Genomic DNA, 19,265 nt, shown 5'->3' on the forward strand with positions numbered 1-19,265 from the left:
TTTCTGCTTACTGTTGAGATCTCCAAGTGAATGACCCCGCCTCTTCACCCACCTTGTGATTGATGGGTCAGGCTTTCTATCTTTTGCTTTGTGCGTGGGTCTGGCTCTTGCAATGAATTGCCATACCCTCTGGATTACTCCGTGAATAATGCTGAACCGACCAAATCCCAAGTTCTCGTGAAAGGCTTGATTTTACATTCTCCAAATACATTGGCTACTGCAACTTCCCAGGATTATCTGCTTTAGTCACTGCCATCACTCAAGATGCCTGACGAAGTGCTTGATGATATTTCTCATCGTCGATACAACCCGTTGACTGGGTCCTGGCTTTTGGTGTCTCCTCATCGTACCAAGCGTCCCTGGCAGTGAGTATTATGGCTTGTTTATGGTTAGGCTTTTGATCTAATATGGAACAGAGGTCAGCAAGAGGCCCCTTCAAAGAATGAATTGCCCGAGTATGATCCCAAGGTTAGTCTGCTCAAAGCTTCATAATGTGAACCAACCTATGACTGATATAAACGGACATTACCATTAGTGTTATCTGTGCCCGGGAAATAAGCGAGCCGAAGGGGATAGCAATCCTAAGTACTCCGGCACATTTGCATTCGTCAATGACTACAGTGCGGTCAGAGAAGAGCAGCAAGAATACACTCTTGAGGAGACCGGCGATGATGTCGCTTCACTCTTGCTCAAGGCCCAACCAGTTACGGGGAAGTGCTATGTCTTGACTTTCTCACCCAAACACCATCTCACCCTTGCCGACATGGCTCCAGAAGAAATCCTGCCAGTCATCGAGACCTGGACACGCATTTATGCCAGCCATCTATCGCCATCACATCCCCTTTGTGAGCAGGCAAAGCAGGCCCTGGCAAGTATCCCGACCACTCCTGATGCTGAGGTGACCCCGCCGAAGCACCAGCTTAGATACATGCAGATTTTTGAGAATAAGGGTGCTGCCATGGGTTGTTCTAACCCACATCCTCACTGCCAAATTTGGACGACAAGCACGATGCCTGAGGAGCCAGGCAAAGAGCTGGTTCAGATGGCTAAATACCGAAAGGAACATGGGCGACATTTACTGGAGGACTACGCCACGCTCGAGGTAAAGAAGCAGGAGCGGGTAGTTTGGCAAAACGACAGCTTTGTCGTTGTCTGCCCTTGGTGGGCTGTTTGGCCGTTTGAAGTGCTCATCATTGCCAAGAGGCATGTCCGCGCTCTTGTTGAATTTACTGAGAAGGAAAGGTTTCAGTTCGCCGAGGCCATTCAAGAGGTCACAAGGCGTTACGACAACCTTTTCGAGACGAACTTTCCTTACAGTATGATTCCCCTCGCCGTTGAGAATTGGTTACGTGCCAGCGTTACTGACCCATAGCACAGGCTCCGGAATCCACCAAGCACCGCTGGATTCCAATGAGGAAGAAGCGGAGGCCAGCTGGTTCCATATGCATTTCTACCCTCCTCTTCTCCGGTCAGCGACAGTGCGGAAGTTTCTCGTTGGATACGAGCTTATGGCCGAACCTCAGCGTGACATAACCCCAGAGCAGGCAGCTGCCCGCCTAAGGGGTTGCAGCGGGCCTTTGTACCGTGTCACATTGAACTAAAGAGAGTTGCGAAAGGAGAAGGAGTGATAGACACTTTCCACAATTCGATAATGTGGGAAAGAGTTTGGTTCTGGACTGTCTTGTGCATTTGTCTTCAGCAAGCGACATTACATCATTCCCCCCCACCCCCTTATCTGAATAACCTTTTGATACATGATACCTAGATCTTGAGCATTCCTTTCAACCCATCCAAAGGACGCTTATTGCACATAGTGCTTGTACTGCAGAAGCATCCAGATAGTGCCACCATAAGCAGCAGCAAAAGGGAACGCCTGAGGCCCACTGAACCTGACCGTCTTGTACACCAACATCTCTGAAGTGAAGTGAACAGCAGCAACGACATGCGCCAGAAGAGCGAGCTGGTACATGCCGGCGTTTTCGATTTGATAGGCCGCGTAGACGCGGATGAGGCCGGCAAGCCAGGTGTAGGCGCCAAAGAGGCGAGCAGCCAAAGGAGTTACTTGGTCCTTGGCCTTCTCAGAGTCCTTGCCAGAGGGTAAGGCAGGCTTCAGAATCTGAGTGCTGTCCTCCGGGTTGTAGCGATCAGATGCTGGAGGAAGGGCATGGTTAGGGACGAATTTGCCGTTGTAGATGCGCCGCGTGTAGTGTAGCGTCACATAGTTTTGGAAGGCATTGCCAAGCGCAACGGCGCCGACCTGTAAGATGCGTCGGCATATTTTGAACCTTGTCTAGCGTCTAGAGCACCCTCACGGATGTTACTTACGACAAACAGGTAGTAGGGCAGGATGCCCTTTTCGCCCGAGGGCAGCAATGTGTAGATACGCTCCATCCTGTTCGACTTGGAGACAGACAGTGAGGAAGCGAAATGATGAAGATGGAGCGCAGTGGGCAAAGAATCGGGAGGGGGAGCTGAAGTTGATTGTTGACCGTCTGTCTTCCAGCCCGTCCACTGATGGGCACCTTGGCCCCCTGCCACCCCAAATGCCAAGACATTCAGCTCCAGCAAATTGGGGCAGCACCCCAAGTGCCCGACGCGTCCCCACAGCGGAGCTCGACTCCGACAAAAACTTCCCACGCGGCATCGTTTGCCGAGACTCTAAAAAGCCACCACCGCTCGCTCAAACACCCATTGTGTACCTGATAGGGCCGAACTTGCAAACATCATGGAAGTTGTTCAGGAGCTTGCACAGAAAACTCTCCAGTTCTGGAATACCGTCCCCCAGGGTGCTCAATGGGCCCTGGCGGGTGTCGGTGCCCTTTACGTTGTTCGAAATGTTCTCTCTTTTGTTCAGCTGATCCTCAGCTGCTTCATCCTGAGCGGCACCAACGTGCGTCCTCGCTGCCCCGTGGTATGGTTTTTTACTGATACTGTGTGCTGACGCCTTCTGTGTAACAGCTTCGCAAGTACGGCAAGAAGGGCACCTGGGCCATCGTTACCGGTGCTTCTGATGGCTTAGGCAAAGAGTTTGCCCAGCAGCTCGCTGCCAAGGGTTTCAATCTCGTCCTCGTCTCTCGTACCCAGTCCAAGCTCGATGCTCTCGCTCGCGAGCTCACCCTGCGGTGGGCTGGCCTGCAGGTTAAGACTCTGTCCATGGACTACACTCAGGATAACGACGCCGACTATGAGCGTCTGGCCAAGCTCATCGACGGTCTGGACGTCGGCATCCTGATCAACAATGTTGGCCAATCTCACAGCATCCCCGTACCGTTTCTCGAGACCGCTCGTGACGAGATGCAAAACATCATCACCGTCAACTGCCTGGGCACCCTCAAGACCACTAAGGTCGTTGCCCCTTTCCTCGTCAAGCGCCGTAACGGCCTCATCCTCACCCTCGGCTCCTTCGCTGGCGTTATGCCTACCCCGTACCTCGCTACCTACAGCGGTAGTAAGGCCTTCTTGCAGCACTGGAGCGCTTCTCTGGCTTCTGAGCTTCAGCCCTACGGCGTCGACGTCCAGTTTATTGTCGCTTACTTGATCACCACAGCCATGAGCAAGGTCCGTCGTACCAGCCTGCTCATTCCCAACCCGAAGCAGTTCGTCCGCTCTGCTCTCGGCAAGATTGGCCTTGACAGCATTGAGATGTTCCCCAACACCTACACCCCGTGGTGGAGCCACTCTATTTTCAAGTGGATCGTTGCTACCACCGTTGGCACTACCAGCCGCTTCACTATCTGGTACAACCGGAAGATGCATATCGACATCCGTAACCGGGCGCTGCGCAAGGCTGCCCGGGAGGCTAAGAAGCAGGACTAAGCGTGGGGTAATTGTGGGGACGTAAGGATGGTGACAAGGGAAATATCTTCCCCAGTAAAGTTTAATGTAGTGCAAAGGAGGGGATTTGGGGAAGAGGGTCTGTACACTAGGAATGAACTATAACAATTTTTAGTGCTCGAAGTTATCGCCGTGATTTTCTTACTGCATTCCAGCGAGAAATTCGAGCGAAGAAATCAGATATAGTAAAACGCAAGAGTTACATGTGTCGGCGTGGAGTCTCTCAGAAGTCATTGGCCCTCCATTTTGTGTTCAGTCGCTACCCGGTCCCGAGGGTCCAAACAATGGAAAGGCGGTGGCAGAATCGGACCCTTGTCGATGCCAAGCGATTACAGCGCGTTCCCGTTCCTAGTCGCGCGTCGCCCAAGCAAAGTTCCCCATCTTCGCCAATGACCCTGCTTGGCTTCCCAAAAATTGTTTACGGTGGTCGGTGGTCGGTCCCGCCAGCCTCTTTCTACCGCCGCCAACCATCTTGCATCGCATCGTCGCGCGACGCTTCACCCCATTTCCCAACGACACCCGGCCGACTGATATTTTCTTTTTTTGTAGGGCAAATCGAACGCTCTCCGGCGGTTGTTTGAAATTGCTTTGATGGTGCAATTGCCCTAGGATAAGAGCTGCAGACAGTCGGGCAGCTCCGGACAAAGTTTAAAAGACTCTGGGAGCAGCAAATACACCCGACATCTTCTCAGAGCATCCTCCAAGAGCCTCCTCGCCTGCTCCTGAATCTTGCCTCGTCATCGGCGACCGACTGCACGGCGGCAGCGACCTCATACCATTGAGATAGAGTGTCAGCAGCAGGAGCTGGTTGTTTTTTGAGGTCAAACGGTGCTCCTGCGATCGCTGTCATGGAGCCAATGACGCCGATGCGCCCCATTCCGGGCGCATATGTCAACACGCCAGCCCCCCCGACAGCGAACCCTGCGCGTAGACGTCTATTTACTGAGGCGTCCTCCTCCGGCGCTGCTGCGACGACGCAGCTTGGGGCTGCTCCCGCGCCGCTGGCGAGCACAATGGCTCCCGGCCCCGAGATCAACAGCGGCCTGATGACACCACAGGCTCGCGAAGACCTCCCTCCAGTCGCAAAGGCTGCCCAAGTCGTTAACCAGACCTTGCAACTCGACGATAGCTATCCTGACCTGGACTCTTACTGCAGGCGTAAGTTTCATCTCACTGCTTTTTGTATTCTGTTCCGTATCTGACTCGGAACTCCTCCAGCTGGCGCATCGTCCGACTATGAGATGCAGTCGTCCGATTCATCATGGGCCCCATTCCATGTAGTGCGTCACCACAACATCCCAGACAAAGTGTTTGAGCATCTTAATGCAGGCGAAGTCTTCACGAAGCTGGGCTTGTTCGCTGAGATTGGCTATGCATGGGCTTCGATCGACAGCTCCCTCTTTCTTTGGGACTACACCCATCCCAACCCGGAGCTGATCGGGTATGAGGAGGCAACACACACCATTACTGCTGTTGCGCTTGTGCCGCCGAAACCGGGGGTTTTCGTCAAGACTATCACGCATGTCCTTGTTGTCGCTACTACCTCCGAAATCATCCTCCTTGGTGTCTCTGCCACGCCTACCCCTTCGGGTTCGAAGTCGCTTACGCTCTATTCGACCAGGATGTCGGTCCACCGTGGAGGTAGCGACGTTAGCTTCATTGTCGGTACTAAGGACGGCCGCATTTTTCTCGGTGGTGAAAGCGACACCGATATTCATGAAATTTTTTACCAGCAGGAAGAGAGGTGGTTCTCCAGCCGATGCGGCAAGATCAATCACTCTCACCCTGGCTGGTCTGCGGTCGTCCCCAGCTTGGCTGGCTTGCCATTTGGCTCCCGGCAGCAGGAGTGGCTTCGGGGTCTCTATGTTGACGACACTCGAAACCTTCTTTACTCGCTCTCCAACCGGTCGACTATTCGGACATACCATATGGAAGGTCCGGAGAAGCTCACCAAGGTTATTGAGAAGGACAAGACCAGCTGCCTGCGCGACTTTGCACATATGGCTGATAGCTCCCCGCTTTTCACTGACAAGACGAATATCGTGGCCCTGAGCCCTATCCCAGCGACCGAGGCGTCCAAGCTTCATCTTATGGCTCTTACCGACACCGGCTGCCGGCTCTTCCTGAGCGCAACCAGCTCTGCTTCGTATACCATGGGTGGTGCCACCAGCTTGGCTCCTCAAAGCATGCAGCTTCAGTTTGTCAAGTTCCCTCCGAGGGAGTCGCCAACTCGCATTCGGACCCTTAACGGCCAGATTATCGACAGTCAGCTTGACAAGACCTCGCGAGCCCTTGACCCCAGCGCACTCGGTTTCAGATTCTCCCCTGGATATTTCTTCGATGTTGTCCGCAAGCATCCCAATCAGGATATGCTTTTTGTCTCAGCGCCGGATACTGGCCGGATCAAGGTCACTCAGCCTGCGTCTGCGCTCAAGTATTTCGAACAGGGCACTTGGATTGAGCTGGAGAATGGGAATCGTACCATTGAGATTGGCCTGACGACCGCCCCCTTCGCTGCCGCAAAGCAACCTCTTGGCTTCGGCAACGAGCTAGCCGTTCAGTTCGACCAGGTTCCCGGAGAGTTTGCTGTGCTCACTAACACTGGCGTGCACATTGTTCGTCGGAGGAGACTGGTCGATATTTTCGCCAAGGCTCTCGGCAACTGTGTCAGTGCTAGTGACGACGCGCTTGAAAGAGAAGTGCGTAAGTTTATCAACCAGTATGGCCGTGTTGAGACTATTGCTGCTGCGTTGGCCGTTGCTTGCGGCCAGGGATCTGATCTGAGGACCGGAACTGGCCGTGGCATGGATCGGAATACCGAAAACCTGGCTCGGGCTGCCTTCATCGAGTATGGTGGTCAGCCCAGGCTCGCAGAATCAGATGGCAAGCAATCTGTCTCTGAGTCTGTCAGGTTGTCGTCGCGGCACGATGCCCTAGCGCTTTACCTCACGCGTCTTGTCCGGACGTTGTGGAAGGCGAAGGTCGTCCAGGTTGGCTCGGGTTCAGATATCTCTTCTACTATTCCGACTTCGAAGCTTGTGACGATACAAGAAAATGTTGAGCGCCTGCGCAACTTCCTTGAAGCCAACAAGAGCACCATTCAAGGCCTTGCTCCTCCTTCTGAGCGTCTCTTTGGTCGCCAAGAGGACATCGCCAACCAGAAGGAGCATCAGGCGCTGCATGCCCTCCAGAAACTCATGGAAAGCATCTCGGAAGGCATTTCCTTTGTTCTTATGCTGTTTGACGAGCGCGTCTCGGATATCTATGCTCGCTTGGATGCCGTTTCTCAACAGCAGCTTAAGGACTTGACATACGAGCAGCTCTTCTCTCAGACCCCAGGCAAGGAGCTAGCAAAGGTGCTGGTCAAGGCAATTGTTAACCGCAATATTGCTAGCGGCGCCAATGTTGAGACTGTTGCCGATGCCTTGCGTCGTCGTTGTGGAAGCTTCTGTTCTCCTGATGATGTCGTTACGTTCAAGGCTCAGGAGCAGCTGCAACGAGCTAGCGAACAGGCTCACAACTCTCCTGTTCTGCGTGCCCTGTTGGCCGAGAGCTTGCGCCTGTTTGAGCAAGTCGCTGGCAGCTTAACTCCGGCTAACCTCACAACCGCTGTCGAGCAGTATATCTCGCTCAAATACTATGCTGGCGCCATCCAGTTATGCCTCACGGTTGCCCAACAGAAAGATCGGGGCAATACTGCGCTTTCATGGGTGAACGATGGCAAGCCCGCCAACGACTCGCGCAAGAAGGCGTTCGACGAGCGCAAGATTTGCTACAACCTGATTCACCAGGTCCTTGATAAGCTCGAGAGTGACTTCGCTGGGGAGCCCGAGCTTGTCGACGGCCGTCCCACACTTGCTGCAACAAAGCGTATGGAAGCTTACAATGTGGTCAACGACTCAAGCGACGAGGTTTTCCACTTCGACCTGTATGAGTGGTACATTGAAAAGGGATGGACCGACCGGATTCTTTCTATCGACTCACCTCATGTCATCACCTATCTCCAGCGGCTGGCTGAGACTGATTTCCGCCATGCTGAACTCCTTTGCCGCTTCTACACTACCCGCAGCCGCTTCTTCGAGGCCGCGCAAGTGCAGACTAATTTGGCCAAGTCCGACCTGAACATCAGCCTCAAGGACCGCATCATCCTGCTCAGTCGCGCCAAGGGCAATGCTAGCGTTAATACCATTGGGATCAGCCGTCAGCAACAGCAGCAGCTGAATCATGAGGCGTCGGAGCTTCTCGAGATCGCCCACATCCAAGACGATCTCCTTGAGAGGCTTGTGGCTGACCCACGCATCCCCGAGGAGAGGAAGGCAGAAATTGAGGAGTTTCTCGATGGGCCCATCAGAACACTCACTGATGTAAGTTCTCAGAGCAAGCCATGTATGTGAGGTTCATAGACTAACCTACCCGATCTTTGCAGCTCTTCAATGACTACGCCGATCAGGCTAACTACTACGACCTCTGCCTGCTGATCTTCCACGCTGCCGACTTCCACAACCCTCGTACCATCCTCGACACTTGGAACAACCTCATCAACCAGTCTCACTTCGAAGCCGAGCAGAGGCGCGAGTACTGGGAGATTGTGCAGGCCGGTGGCGACCTCCCCGCGGGCGTCATCGCTCCTATTGCCGAGCCCCCTCTTCCTTACGTCTATGTTTCGCAGCAGATCCAACTCATCGCCCACCGCACTTCTCTTGACAGCCTAATATTCCCTGTCAACAGCTTGCTTCCCGTTGTCTGCGCTTATGCCATCAACAACGGCCAGGATGCCTCTATCGGTGCCGATCCCTGCTGGCCAATCCAGCTCTTCCTTAACTTGGGCGTGCCGCATGCCCTCGTCGTGCAGGTTCTGGAGAACGTCCTGGATACCCAGGAAGCTCCCTTCACTGGCCGTCGTAGGAAGCTGGTTGTCCAGTGGATTGCCATGGCCGTTGATATGTGGGTCAGAGAGGTCGAGCGTCGCGGTGCCATGGCTGCTGCCGCCGCAAGCGGTGCTTCTGGCAGCGAGGCGGTCATGGGCAGCTGGGTGAGTGAATTGTTAGGTCGGGCGGACCAGGTCCTGACTCAAATCGCCGGAACCGGCGCTACGCTTAGGGGAGGCGCTGCTTCTGATGCAGAGGAGATCGCTTCGCTGAGGAGGACGGTCAAGGGCTTGAAGAGGAGTGTGGATATGCTTCTTGGGGGGGAGATGGCTCGTATGAGTTTCTTTCGGTGAGGCAACGATTGATCTGAGCTGAAGGATGGCATATCCCCTTGAGGGAGGATCGCGGCGTTTGAGGTTAGTGGGTTGGGTATTGAGATGGTCTAATCTCCGTCTATGCGGTAGGTAGATTGGAGGGTTGATTGGTCTGATGATTGGCAGGAGGACTTTCCTGCGCTGAAACTTGGGGAATGGTGAGTTAATGGTAAGGAATACTTGGTTGTCATTGTACATAAATGCTCGTTGAGATGGTGAGCGTTCGAGGACGGGTAAAATAGAGTTACGTTGGTCCCAACGCCAATGCCTGTGTGCACTGTGTCGAGTGCAGGCAAGTTGTGATATTTCCTTATTCATCCTGTTAACACCACTGACCGTGGGCTGGCTTAGCTCGCAAGTACATGCTGACCATGGATTTTTCCTGCAACTTTGCAATCCCCACGCGATTTTCATTCAATACTCTCCCATTTTTCTCTCCATCTCGTCACCACAAACTCAACCCTATCCTCAAGTTTCCCCAACATCGCGGGCAGCAACACATACGGCACCTCTTCTTCTTTCAGCAAACCACAGAAGACCCCATTCAGTCTCTTCCACTCCTCCAGATTTGTGGGCATGAGCCTGACCCCATCATCCTTCAACCAACTGGCTGCTTCAAGACCGGCTTCACATATTACTACCAGAGACTGTTGCATCCTCGGCTTGAGCTCTCTGGTCCATTCACCTGTGGCTGCTGAGACCAAGCTCTCTTTCGCAGCGTCTCGGCCTACATAGCGGAGTGCATACGCTATAGGATCAGCGCCGGAGCGGTCAGAGATGAACCATTTTGTATCGTTCGTGTTTTGGAGGTCTGCGAGGATATCCCTCTCAGCCTTGGCTTGCGCTTGGAGGATCAATTTCTGTAGCTCCAGGCTGCGAACAGGATCTCTGACATCACGGGCAGTGAAGTGGTGTTCTCGGAGGACTGTTCGAGCAACCTCGCTGATGATGGCTGGTGGTGGGATGGACCGGTCTGGATTGTCTGTGGTAAAGTGCTTATACAGGGCGTTGACGAGGGTTGTTTTCCCTGTACATTGGGGACCGATGATGTATATACTGGGGATATGACCTCGTGGGGGACACATTGAGTCATTTAGATGGATATTTAGAAATATGGGAGTCCTGGGCGATGAAACGGTTGGAGCAAGGCATGCAATTGAGAGAGGAAGCTGTCAAACCTGCCCGGCATATCATGGCATCGGGACTCTGATATCATGATGGGAACTGATGTCCACAGGCGTGAGCTCCTCAATCATCCCGCACTCTTGCATGCAATGAGGCCTGCCGAATTGTTAACAACACAAGCGGTATCGTCCGTTGTCGGCAGCGATGAGAACCAATGAAAATCGATGATCAAGCTTGGTCGAATGTTGTGTAACCATACCAACAGCGTTTTACGGGCCGCTTTTTGCATGCGTATCTCTTTTGAAATGGCCGACTTATTCAGCGTTTTCCCAGGGTTTTGCTCTAGGATCTACATATATGGCTTTAAGTTTTTTCTTCAAGCAACCAGTTCCTTCACGAATACGCCGGACAATCGTTGAACAGAATTTTTCATATATGGACCGCAGATGGCTCAGAATACCAAAAACAACTCTCAAAAGAAGTCCACCCTTGCATCTTTTAAATACAAACTTCAAGACCGTATTAGTCTGGACGACAAGGAGTGGAAGTACCAAGTTCCTGGGCTTCCATCCCCACAAAAGCTGGACGAACACAGACTGGTAAAGACTGTGAGCTTAATCAACTCTGCTACAAAAAGTGAGATCGTTCTGTCCCTTGAGCCTACTCAGGACAACCGAGCAATCCATTATGACCCCCTCAACAAGTTTGTGGTCGTATCGCTTGCTGAATTTAAGCACATACCCCAGCAGCAATTGCAAAACTCGATGAACTCCAGAGATGCTTTGCAACCGATAACCCCGAGGGAATGCAATGATTATGCGATCAGGTTCCTCAAAGCCGGAATTCACATCCAGGGAGTCCATTACAACTTTTACGGACATAGCAACAGTCAGCTCAAGTCACGCACATGCTTTCTTTATGCAGCATCAAGAGAGCAAATTTCGCACAAAGTCAAGTCGCTCGGTGACTTTTCTAGCATGAAAACAGTGGCCAAAATGGCCAAACGTATTGGCTTGCTTTTCTCCACAGCCCGTGTTGCCAAAGTGATCCCGCCGGACCGTGTCGAGGATATTCCGGATATTGAATCGCCTGATGGCTACGTTTTCACTGATGGTTGCGGGTTGATATCGCCGCATTTAGCCCAGGATCTTGCCAGAAGATTGGGTATCGTCTTCAGAGATCGACGATATACCCCTTCAGTTCTCCAGATCCGATACCGCGGATACAAAGGCGTGGTTACCGTTGATCCGCGGATGACGTCTGATCCTAGGATCCTGTTGAGGATGAGAAAGTCGATGAAGAAGTTTTCTGGGGGTGATGATCATTCTTTCTCTGTCGTTGAGTATTCCAAGGTACTGTATGCAGTCTATATCGGCCTCGTCCCTTCTACTGACATGGTGCTCAGCCATTCACCTACGGCTTCCTCAACGATGAAGTCATCGTCCTGCTCAATGCGCTCGGAGTTGACCGCGAGATAATTAAAAAGAAACAGGACAACCACTTCAAGTTTCTTGCAGATGCGTCCAGAGACCCCCGCTCTGCCTTCCGGTTTCTCTCTGGTCTTAACATGCCAGATCTGGCAGAGAGTGTCCTGGTCGAATCTTTCGATGCTATCCGGCCGAGGATCCGCTCCCTGGTCAAGAATGAGTACGCAAAGATGCTCAACAAGAGGGAGGAACAGAAATGCCGAATCTTGATTCCTAAGTCCAGATTATTATTCGGGGTCTGTGACGCTTGGGGAGTCTTGAAGGAAGGAGAATGCGCTGTGAAAATCACACTGGAAGAGAACGGACTCCCAATGGCACTGAAAAACTGCGAGGTTTTGGTAACTCGGAACCCCTGCCTTCATCCCGGAGACTTGCAGAAGTTTCGGGTTGTTGAGAGACCCGAATTGAGTCATTTGGTTGACTGCATTGTCTTCTCAACCAAGGGCAAACGGCCAGCGGCTGACATGATGTCAGGAGGTGACTTGGATGGAGATACCTGTAAGCAGCCTTACTAACTTCTTTTCCTCCGTTTCTACTAACTCATGTGTTCAGTCTTTGTATGTTGGGACCTCGACCTTATTCCAAAGACTCTATCGCAGCCAGCCAAGTATCCAGGTGTTAAGGAGCCCATCAGATTTACACCGATTACTGACGATGACCGCCTGGAATTCTTCGTCCGTTACACCAACGCTTCCCTGGGACGTGTCAAGAACCTATACTTAGATTGGGCTCGGGCAGGTGGTCCAATGTCACCTGAGTGTCAAGAGCTCAATCGCTTGTTCTCGCAATGTGTGGATGGAAACAGGATCAAGATTCCTCCTAGATTGGAGAAGGCACCATCTCCTCCTTCAGACGCCCCTCCTTTTATTCTCGATGAACTCCACGAAGCAGCAAAACGACTCATCCAACAAGAGCAATTCTCCAATCAAGAGGAGACACTCGATGGCTATGACCTCGATGCTGTGGAACTCCTAATGAGTCGGGACGGGGTTGCCATGTCAGAGTTCGAGATGGTCTGCATGACATTACGATGGTGCCGTAAAGAGAACCTTCCATTCGAAGACTTCCTGCATCTATTCGACTTAAATGTTCTCACGTCACAGGAAAAAGCCTGGCTCATGCAGCAGCTGCCCCCCATGGCCTGGATCCCAGGACTGGTCTTGAATGCTGTATCATCATCTAGTTTGCTGGATCGGGAATCAGCTGCTCGGTTCAAGCTCGATCATCCTAGGATACAATGGAAACGTATCTATGATTCTTCCAGAGATCGCCTTGCTACTTTCATGGATGTAGCCAACAGGTCCATGGCCCTCTTCCACCGCAAGCTGCTCATCGTCCGTGTCGATGACCGATTGACCCTGGCAATCTATGTCCCGCGAATTATTGATCCAGCACGAGACTGCCTGGTCGACGACACAGTTAGGCTCTTTGCATTCTCACATTCCCAGGGCACCGAGAGACAGAGTCGAATGTCGCTTCCTACTAAGATTACATATCGCCTATACTGTGATGGTAACACCTTCCAGCTCTTCGAGGCCAAGCGCTCAAATACGTGGATTTTCATCACAAGAGGTCCGTCTGATGATAGTTCGTATCGGGATGTCCAAAATCTTGGCGATCGTCGTAGGCAGCGGCAAAAAACTCTTGACGAGGGAACAAACGCCGAGTTTCGCGTTAGTATTGCTCTGGACAAGTTTAGTAGGGGGCTTCAGCGACACGTTGGCAGAGTGAATCGGAACAAGCTTTCGGCAGCGGTGCGTTTACACCCGCTCAGGATCTTTGGACGTTGATGACTAAATCAGAGGATACAGGAAATCTACATTATCAGCAACAGAGATGTTGCCTCGATGCAGGTCCTCGATCTTTGGCTGGAGCACATCGATACCGAATCTGTTCTCCCACTCTTCCCCAGGGAAGCCGAAGAATACACCTTGCCAAGTCTCAAGGACGTCGACTGGGCTGCTGAATTTGATGTCATTGTGGAGGTTGCCCACCGACAAAACTTTGCAGCTCTCGAAGATGTTGAGTCCATCAACGAACTGGAGACACTATTTTACTGGCTGCTCGAGAGGGACCAAGCACAGCTGCTACTCCAGAGTTATGACTATCTGCTCTCTTCTATGCGGGAAAGTCGGGAATTCAAGCTTCCTCTCCTGAGTCTCCTTTCTTCCATGGTCGCTTTCCTGAAGGCAGCCCCTTATTTGGCCATCAGCTTCGGGAAGATAAAGCCGCCTGGTCCAGATGATGAAGACTTGGAAGCCTTGAACTACCTTTTGAATGGCTACTCACTGGATATCCTTCGAGCACTTGTGCTTAGTGCGAACGAAGCACAGGACTTGGTCATTGCCCCGTTCAAAACCTTCCTATCACGAGTCCGCGGCCTCACATTTGAGAGTTTTTCCAGCCTAGTTGAACTCATTTCTCTGACCGTACGTCGCGCCGATCTCGCCATGGACCTTTTGCTGGAGTGTCTGGACCGGGAAAGCACGCGCTTGCTTTCTGGACGTCCGGCGCTTATTCAGCACTTTGTTAGGAACAGCATTTCCATTGCTTTGGAGCATATTGGAGAAGCTACAGAACAAGGAAAGTCCAGGAAAGACTTACTAAAGTTAAAACGGCTGCCGGAAGACCGTGATGGGTATCCGGTGGTCGAGATTGAGTTTCGAATTGACTCGGACATTGGAACCCCAGAGAATGCTGCTCATGTACGGCTCACGGTTGCAACACTTCCAGCCAACACACTTTCCACAAAGAAATATTCGATCGATGCCTTGGTCATTCATTCGGAGCTGGGGCGTGCTCGTTTCCAGTGTCTCCATCCACTGCCGCTGTTCTATGAAAAGTGCTCTTGGAAGCTTAGGTACTGTGGCCCGTATACTACAACCAAGACAATGTTGAATGCGGTTCTTGACTTTGCACGCTACTTTGATGCTTGTTGCCAGGTCGCAGATCTCGTCCTTCTTGGAAGAGATGAGATCACAAAGTCTTCAAGAACCTTCCCAAGAATCAAGACAACTCAGTCAGAATTGTCCAATAGGCCACACCTGAACCCAAGTCAAAATGCAGCTATTGAAGCTGCTTTAAACTCATCTTTAACATGCCTCTGGGGTCCTCCTGGGACTGGCAAGACCGAAACCATTGTTGAGATCATTCGTGCTCTCCAGACAAGCTTCGAGGGATCAAGGCTGCTAATCACAGCCCCGACACACAATGCTGTCGACAATGTCATGCGTCGCTACATTGGTCGCTTGGCTTCAACAGGTCTGGCCGACGACCCAAGCCTTGCCCCCTTGCGCGTCTCAACTGAGATCCGTAAGGTCTCCAAGGATCTCTGGAAATACACGTGTGACGCCCACGTCGGGCAGGAGGTTTACTCGGGCCGAAAGGTGCTGGATGAGGCAAAGAGAAGGGTCCAAGAGTCCAAGATCGTGTTCACAACTTGCATTGGCGCTGGTATCGGGCTTCTGCGCTCAGAAACTTTTGACATTGTCATTATCGACGAAGCATCCCAACAAACGGAGCCTGCTTCGTTGGTACCGCTGGTCAAAGGATGTCAGAGGGCTGTCCTGGTTGGTGATCATGTCCAGCTTCGTCCAACTGTCCATCCAAATTCTCTTGTCATGGAGTTTGACAAATCTCTTTTCGAGAGGTTGTTTGTTGAAGACTCCACAAGCAGCAAATCTCTCGATACCAAGAGTCAATCGATCGCCAGGCTCATGCTAGACATCCAGTACCGTATGCATCCTTTCATCTGTGCCTTCAGCTCCAAGGAATTTTATAACGGAAAACTACAAACGGGCATCCCTCGTTCATTTCGGCCCCTACCCAACTCTCAGTTCCCCTGGCCTCTGTCCCGAGACGGTGAGGGCGATAAAGCTCGAATGGTTTTTGTCGAATGTGCCACGCGCGAAGATCTCGGCGGAAAATCTAAGACCAACAAAGGCCAGGCAGACCTATGCTTGCGTATTTGTGAGATGCTGTGTACTCGCCCAGGTGAAGGCAAACACGATTCTGGGCAAGAGAAGCAGTCCGAACTCAAACAATTGATCGCTGTCCTTACCCCATATGCTCGCCAGGCCGAGCTTCTCAAGCAGCTTCTTTCTCCCTTTGCCTCTCGTGGTGTCGAGGTGTCCAGCATTGATGGCTTCCAGGGTCGAGAAGCAGACATTGTAGTGCTGGTGACAGTGCGATGCAACGAGAGCAGGGAAATTGGGTTTTTGAAGGATGTACGGCGGATGAATGTTGCGTTGACGAGGGCTCGGTCGGGTGTGGTGATTATTGGGAATAGGGAGACCCTTACGGGAACTAGGAGAATGCTCAACAATGAACGAGTGAACCCTGGATTGGAAGGAGCAAAAGGCGATGATCGGCAGGAAGCAGAGGAGATTAATGGGAAATGGTTGTGGAAGAGGCTTTTGGAAAGTTTGGTGAGCATAAGAATTGAGATCGAGTCACAGGTGACAGCAGTTTAGCATTCGACATGCACGACACTGAGGGTTTAGGTGTCATCAAAAAGCCAACTTGCAGCTGACATTTTGATTTGTGCCTACCAAAGCCACACAGGGTTTTCCTAAGTTCCTCAGAATTAACCAAATACCAAACCGTCTTTCGTTCCTGACCAAGGAGTTAGGTATATTCAAAGCTCAATCCACCACCCTTCTTTTGATCATCAGATTAGTACTTAGCACTTTAGTGCACGGGATCAATAGCAATCTGCATTTTCTTGCCATCACCAGGCACCTCCTGGGGGTTCTTTTCATCAAAACGAGCAGAGCCCAGCTTCTCATCACCGCCAGAGTTCTCACCACTCTCAGTGACCGGCTGGATGCTGTCACCCAACTTCTTCTTGCGGATCCGGTCATCAATGTACCGGATGATGGCAAGGACCAGGCCGAAGGAAAGGATGGCACAGGCGACAGCAAAGCCACGCATGTATAACGGCTTGTCGTCTGAGCGAAATATCTGCGCGCCATAGATACCGGCGATATTGCCACCCATAATGGCCCTGTTGAGTGTACATGTTAGATAGTGTTTTAAACTTGGGAAAAATTGCTGATAGGGCGACTTTAGACTTACATTGTCATGGCTAGGGCTCTCTGTTCTGAGTCCGTGCAGGTAAGGGACATCCAAGTGATATTGAGTGGATGTGAGAAGGTGCCGAAAGTCTGTGTCCAGATAACACCGAAGTACCGAACACCCTTCAAGCTCGGAGGGAGCGCGGTAAATGAGCGGTTGAAAACGTAACCGACGAGGTGGCAGATGAAGCCCGCAATGACGGTCTCACCACGCATGTTGCTATCATTTTGTCAGCTGAGCTTTAATACCTGGGGTTCTGTGCTCAACTTACTATCTGTCAGAAATATAGCTAAACAGGAAGCCCATGGGTACCTGGAGGTAAAGACCAACGGCGGCCATGGCATTGGACTTGAGGCGGGGGAAGCCAAAGCTGCTGACGATGGTAGGACCATAAGTATCGAAAGCACGTTGAGGACCGTTATTGCAAAGCGAGATGAAGCCATGAATCCAAAGACGCCAGTTCAGGAACTATTTGGTAGAGACAGACCATGTTAGCACTGGTGATACAAATTGGTGACATGGGATCACTCACAGTCCTGCCAAAAGCGCCGCGGTCGATCTTCTTCTTCTTCTTACCCTTCGCCGGGTCATCGAGCCAGACACGGGTTCTCAGGATGTGAACTTCCCGATCACTAAAGATCTTGACGTGAGGCAGGAAGGTGCTAGAAGGCCAACGTAGTCAGTGATTGATAGATCACAGCAGATGTAGATGTGCGCTCACCTATGAGGATTCTTGAATGAGTCAGGGAAGAAGAAGCCGTAGAGGAAGCCCGTGAAGATAGTGAAGCCACCCATGAGCACAAACAGCCAGAACCAACCAGGCTTGCCTGCGACCCCACGCATGTGAAGGATACCATAGGCAATCAGCTTGGACGAAGCCTGACCCAGCTGGTTGCCGAAGTAGAAGATAATGACACGCTTGGCGGACTCTTCACGGGTGTACCAGGTAGACAGCGTCCACAAGCCACCGGGGATGAAGCCAGACTCGGTAATACCAAGTAGAAAACGTGTAGTCAAATAGGCACCAAGACCCTTTTGAAAGGCCTGAAAGGTGCTGACTGTGCCGAAGAGGAAGAGCTGGAGAGTGAGCCACTTGCCGGGGCCGACACGATACAGAATCATGTTGGCCGGGATCTCAGTCAAGACGATACCGAGAGACAGCAGCTGCTGGCCGACGTTGAACTGGTTCTGTGTGATGCCGACATCTTCCATGAAGTGATCTGTGATGGCATTGGCAATGTTGCCACGGTCGAGCTCTGATGTTGTGTTGGTTCACGGCACAGCTGACCTGTGACTTAAAGTTATGGTCACTTACGCAGACAGAAAAAGCCCAGTGAGAGAAGAGGCATCAAGATTAGATCCATTCTGTTATATCAGGTATGTTAGAGAGGTTCAGGAAGAACTTTGGGGAGCAGCTGCTTACTTCCGCTTGGCCCTGATCTCCTCCTCTGGGGTCCAGTCTACCTGAAGGGACAGAGGCTGCTCATCCTCCGCCGGGGGAGGAAGATGGTTCGAATTGACGCTTGTCTTTGCGCCCATGGTCATGCTCGCTGCTCACTGTTTCGCCGAGTAATTTGGAGTTGAGGATCAGAGCTATTCCTGTGAAACCTCCGGGCTCTGCTTGAGCAACTGAATCAGGTGAGACGCCTATGTAGTGGCACCTGGGCAAAGGGCTCTTATTATCTTCGCGACCCTCGACTCTCGACGGTTGGTGACATGGGCAGACATGGTCGACTTGATGTTCCAGGTTTTCTCTTCGAGGCATGAACACGTCTGGACCTCATTGTGAAATGGACGGCCTCGAGCACGCAATCGCTACACGTGGAATATAAAAGGCTAATACAGGGGCCTTTGTGCGGGAGATAGCTGCAAGTGGCAGCCCTCGGCACGGGTTTCCCTCTTCTTGGCCCCCTTGGCGGCGAAAGCAGCCGCAGCGGTTCGTTACCGGCGTTAAGATGACGCATGGGAAGTGTTGCCGCCGCCTCTGTACCTATGCACACTGACTGCGAGAGGTTCGAAGGGGTACTTGGACACTACCATGCCTCTGTCCCACTGAGTATACACTAGTACCCTGTATTTTGGGTTACCGCACAGGCGGGTTGAGCGAGAAGTACCTTCGCATGATGCGGCTCGAAAGAGTTCAGGTAGGCTATTAGCTTGACGTCTGACCTCAACTATAGGTAGGCATGAGCACATTCGTCACAAGCCTACCCGCCACGGGCGTCAATAATGCAAAGGGATGCTGCTCATCCCATTGGGCAGCCGTGGACGGACGGGGAGAACGGAGGGGAATGCTGTTGGTCGACGCCATCTGGTTGTGTTCTCGCATGAAGGATGGTGTCGTGGGCGCGAGCACGTCGATTGCGGCGCGAGTTGCGCCTTAGCTACTGGCAATCCATATACAGGTCCTCCGTAGAGGCAGCTTCAAAGCTATCCTTTCATGAACCGGTCGCTGAATCTAGAGAGCTGACATAGATGATAGAGCATGTACGTAGTTCATG

At 52.0% G+C, this 19,265-nt stretch overlaps 6 protein-coding genes across 6 annotated transcripts; 4 read left to right on the forward strand and 2 right to left on the reverse strand.

Moving 5' to 3' along the window:
* Nucleotides 1–264: 264 nt before the first annotated feature.
* Nucleotides 265–1,601, forward strand: CTHT_0036240 (galactose-1-phosphate uridylyltransferase-like protein; the record flags this gene model as incomplete). Its single annotated transcript, XM_006693990.1, has 4 exons — nt 265–365; nt 417–468; nt 536–1,316; nt 1,378–1,601. The coding sequence occupies 4 exons, from the start codon at nt 265–267 to the stop codon at nt 1,599–1,601; spliced, it is 1,158 nt and encodes a 385-aa protein (XP_006694053.1).
* Nucleotides 1,602–1,801: 200 nt separating this feature from the next.
* Nucleotides 1,802–2,391, reverse strand: CTHT_0036250 (uncharacterized protein; the record flags this gene model as incomplete). The annotated part of the gene is made up of 2 exons (XM_006693991.1): nt 1,802–2,257; nt 2,326–2,391. 2 exons carry the CDS (start codon nt 2,389–2,391, stop codon nt 1,802–1,804), a joined length of 522 nt encoding a protein of 173 aa, XP_006694054.1.
* Nucleotides 2,392–2,725: 334 nt separating this feature from the next.
* CTHT_0036260 (putative 3-ketoacyl-CoA protein) lies at nt 2,726–3,816 on the forward strand (the record flags this gene model as incomplete). The annotated part of the gene is made up of 2 exons (XM_006693992.1): nt 2,726–2,890; nt 2,959–3,816. 2 exons carry the CDS (start codon nt 2,726–2,728, stop codon nt 3,814–3,816), a joined length of 1,023 nt encoding a protein of 340 aa, XP_006694055.1.
* Nucleotides 3,817–4,682: 866 nt separating this feature from the next.
* On the forward strand, nt 4,683–9,055 carry CTHT_0036270 (putative nuclear pore complex protein; the record flags this gene model as incomplete). The annotated part of the gene is made up of 3 exons (XM_006693993.1): nt 4,683–4,992; nt 5,053–8,198; nt 8,261–9,055. 3 exons carry the CDS (start codon nt 4,683–4,685, stop codon nt 9,053–9,055), a joined length of 4,251 nt encoding a protein of 1,416 aa, XP_006694056.1.
* Nucleotides 9,056–11,196: 2,141 nt separating this feature from the next.
* On the forward strand, nt 11,197–16,160 carry CTHT_0036280 (uncharacterized protein; the record flags this gene model as incomplete). The annotated part of the gene is made up of 5 exons (XM_006693994.1): nt 11,197–11,553; nt 11,607–12,186; nt 12,241–13,442; nt 13,500–14,393; nt 14,631–16,160. The coding sequence occupies 5 exons, from the start codon at nt 11,197–11,199 to the stop codon at nt 16,158–16,160; spliced, it is 4,563 nt and encodes a 1,520-aa protein (XP_006694057.1).
* A 217-nt stretch (nt 16,161–16,377) lies between these two features.
* Nucleotides 16,378–18,303, reverse strand: CTHT_0036290 (uncharacterized protein; the record flags this gene model as incomplete). Its single annotated transcript, XM_006693995.1, has 7 exons — nt 16,378–16,693; nt 16,765–16,983; nt 17,036–17,232; nt 17,297–17,426; nt 17,486–18,020; nt 18,080–18,129; nt 18,188–18,303. The coding sequence occupies 7 exons, from the start codon at nt 18,301–18,303 to the stop codon at nt 16,378–16,380; spliced, it is 1,563 nt and encodes a 520-aa protein (XP_006694058.1).
* Nucleotides 18,304–19,265: the final 962 nt, after the last annotated feature.

The sequence above is a fragment of the Thermochaetoides thermophila genome (assembly GCF_000221225.1).
Source record: "Thermochaetoides thermophila DSM 1495 unplaced genomic scaffold scf7180000011816, whole genome shotgun sequence".
NCBI lineage: Eukaryota > Fungi > Ascomycota > Sordariomycetes > Sordariales > Chaetomiaceae > Thermochaetoides > Thermochaetoides thermophila.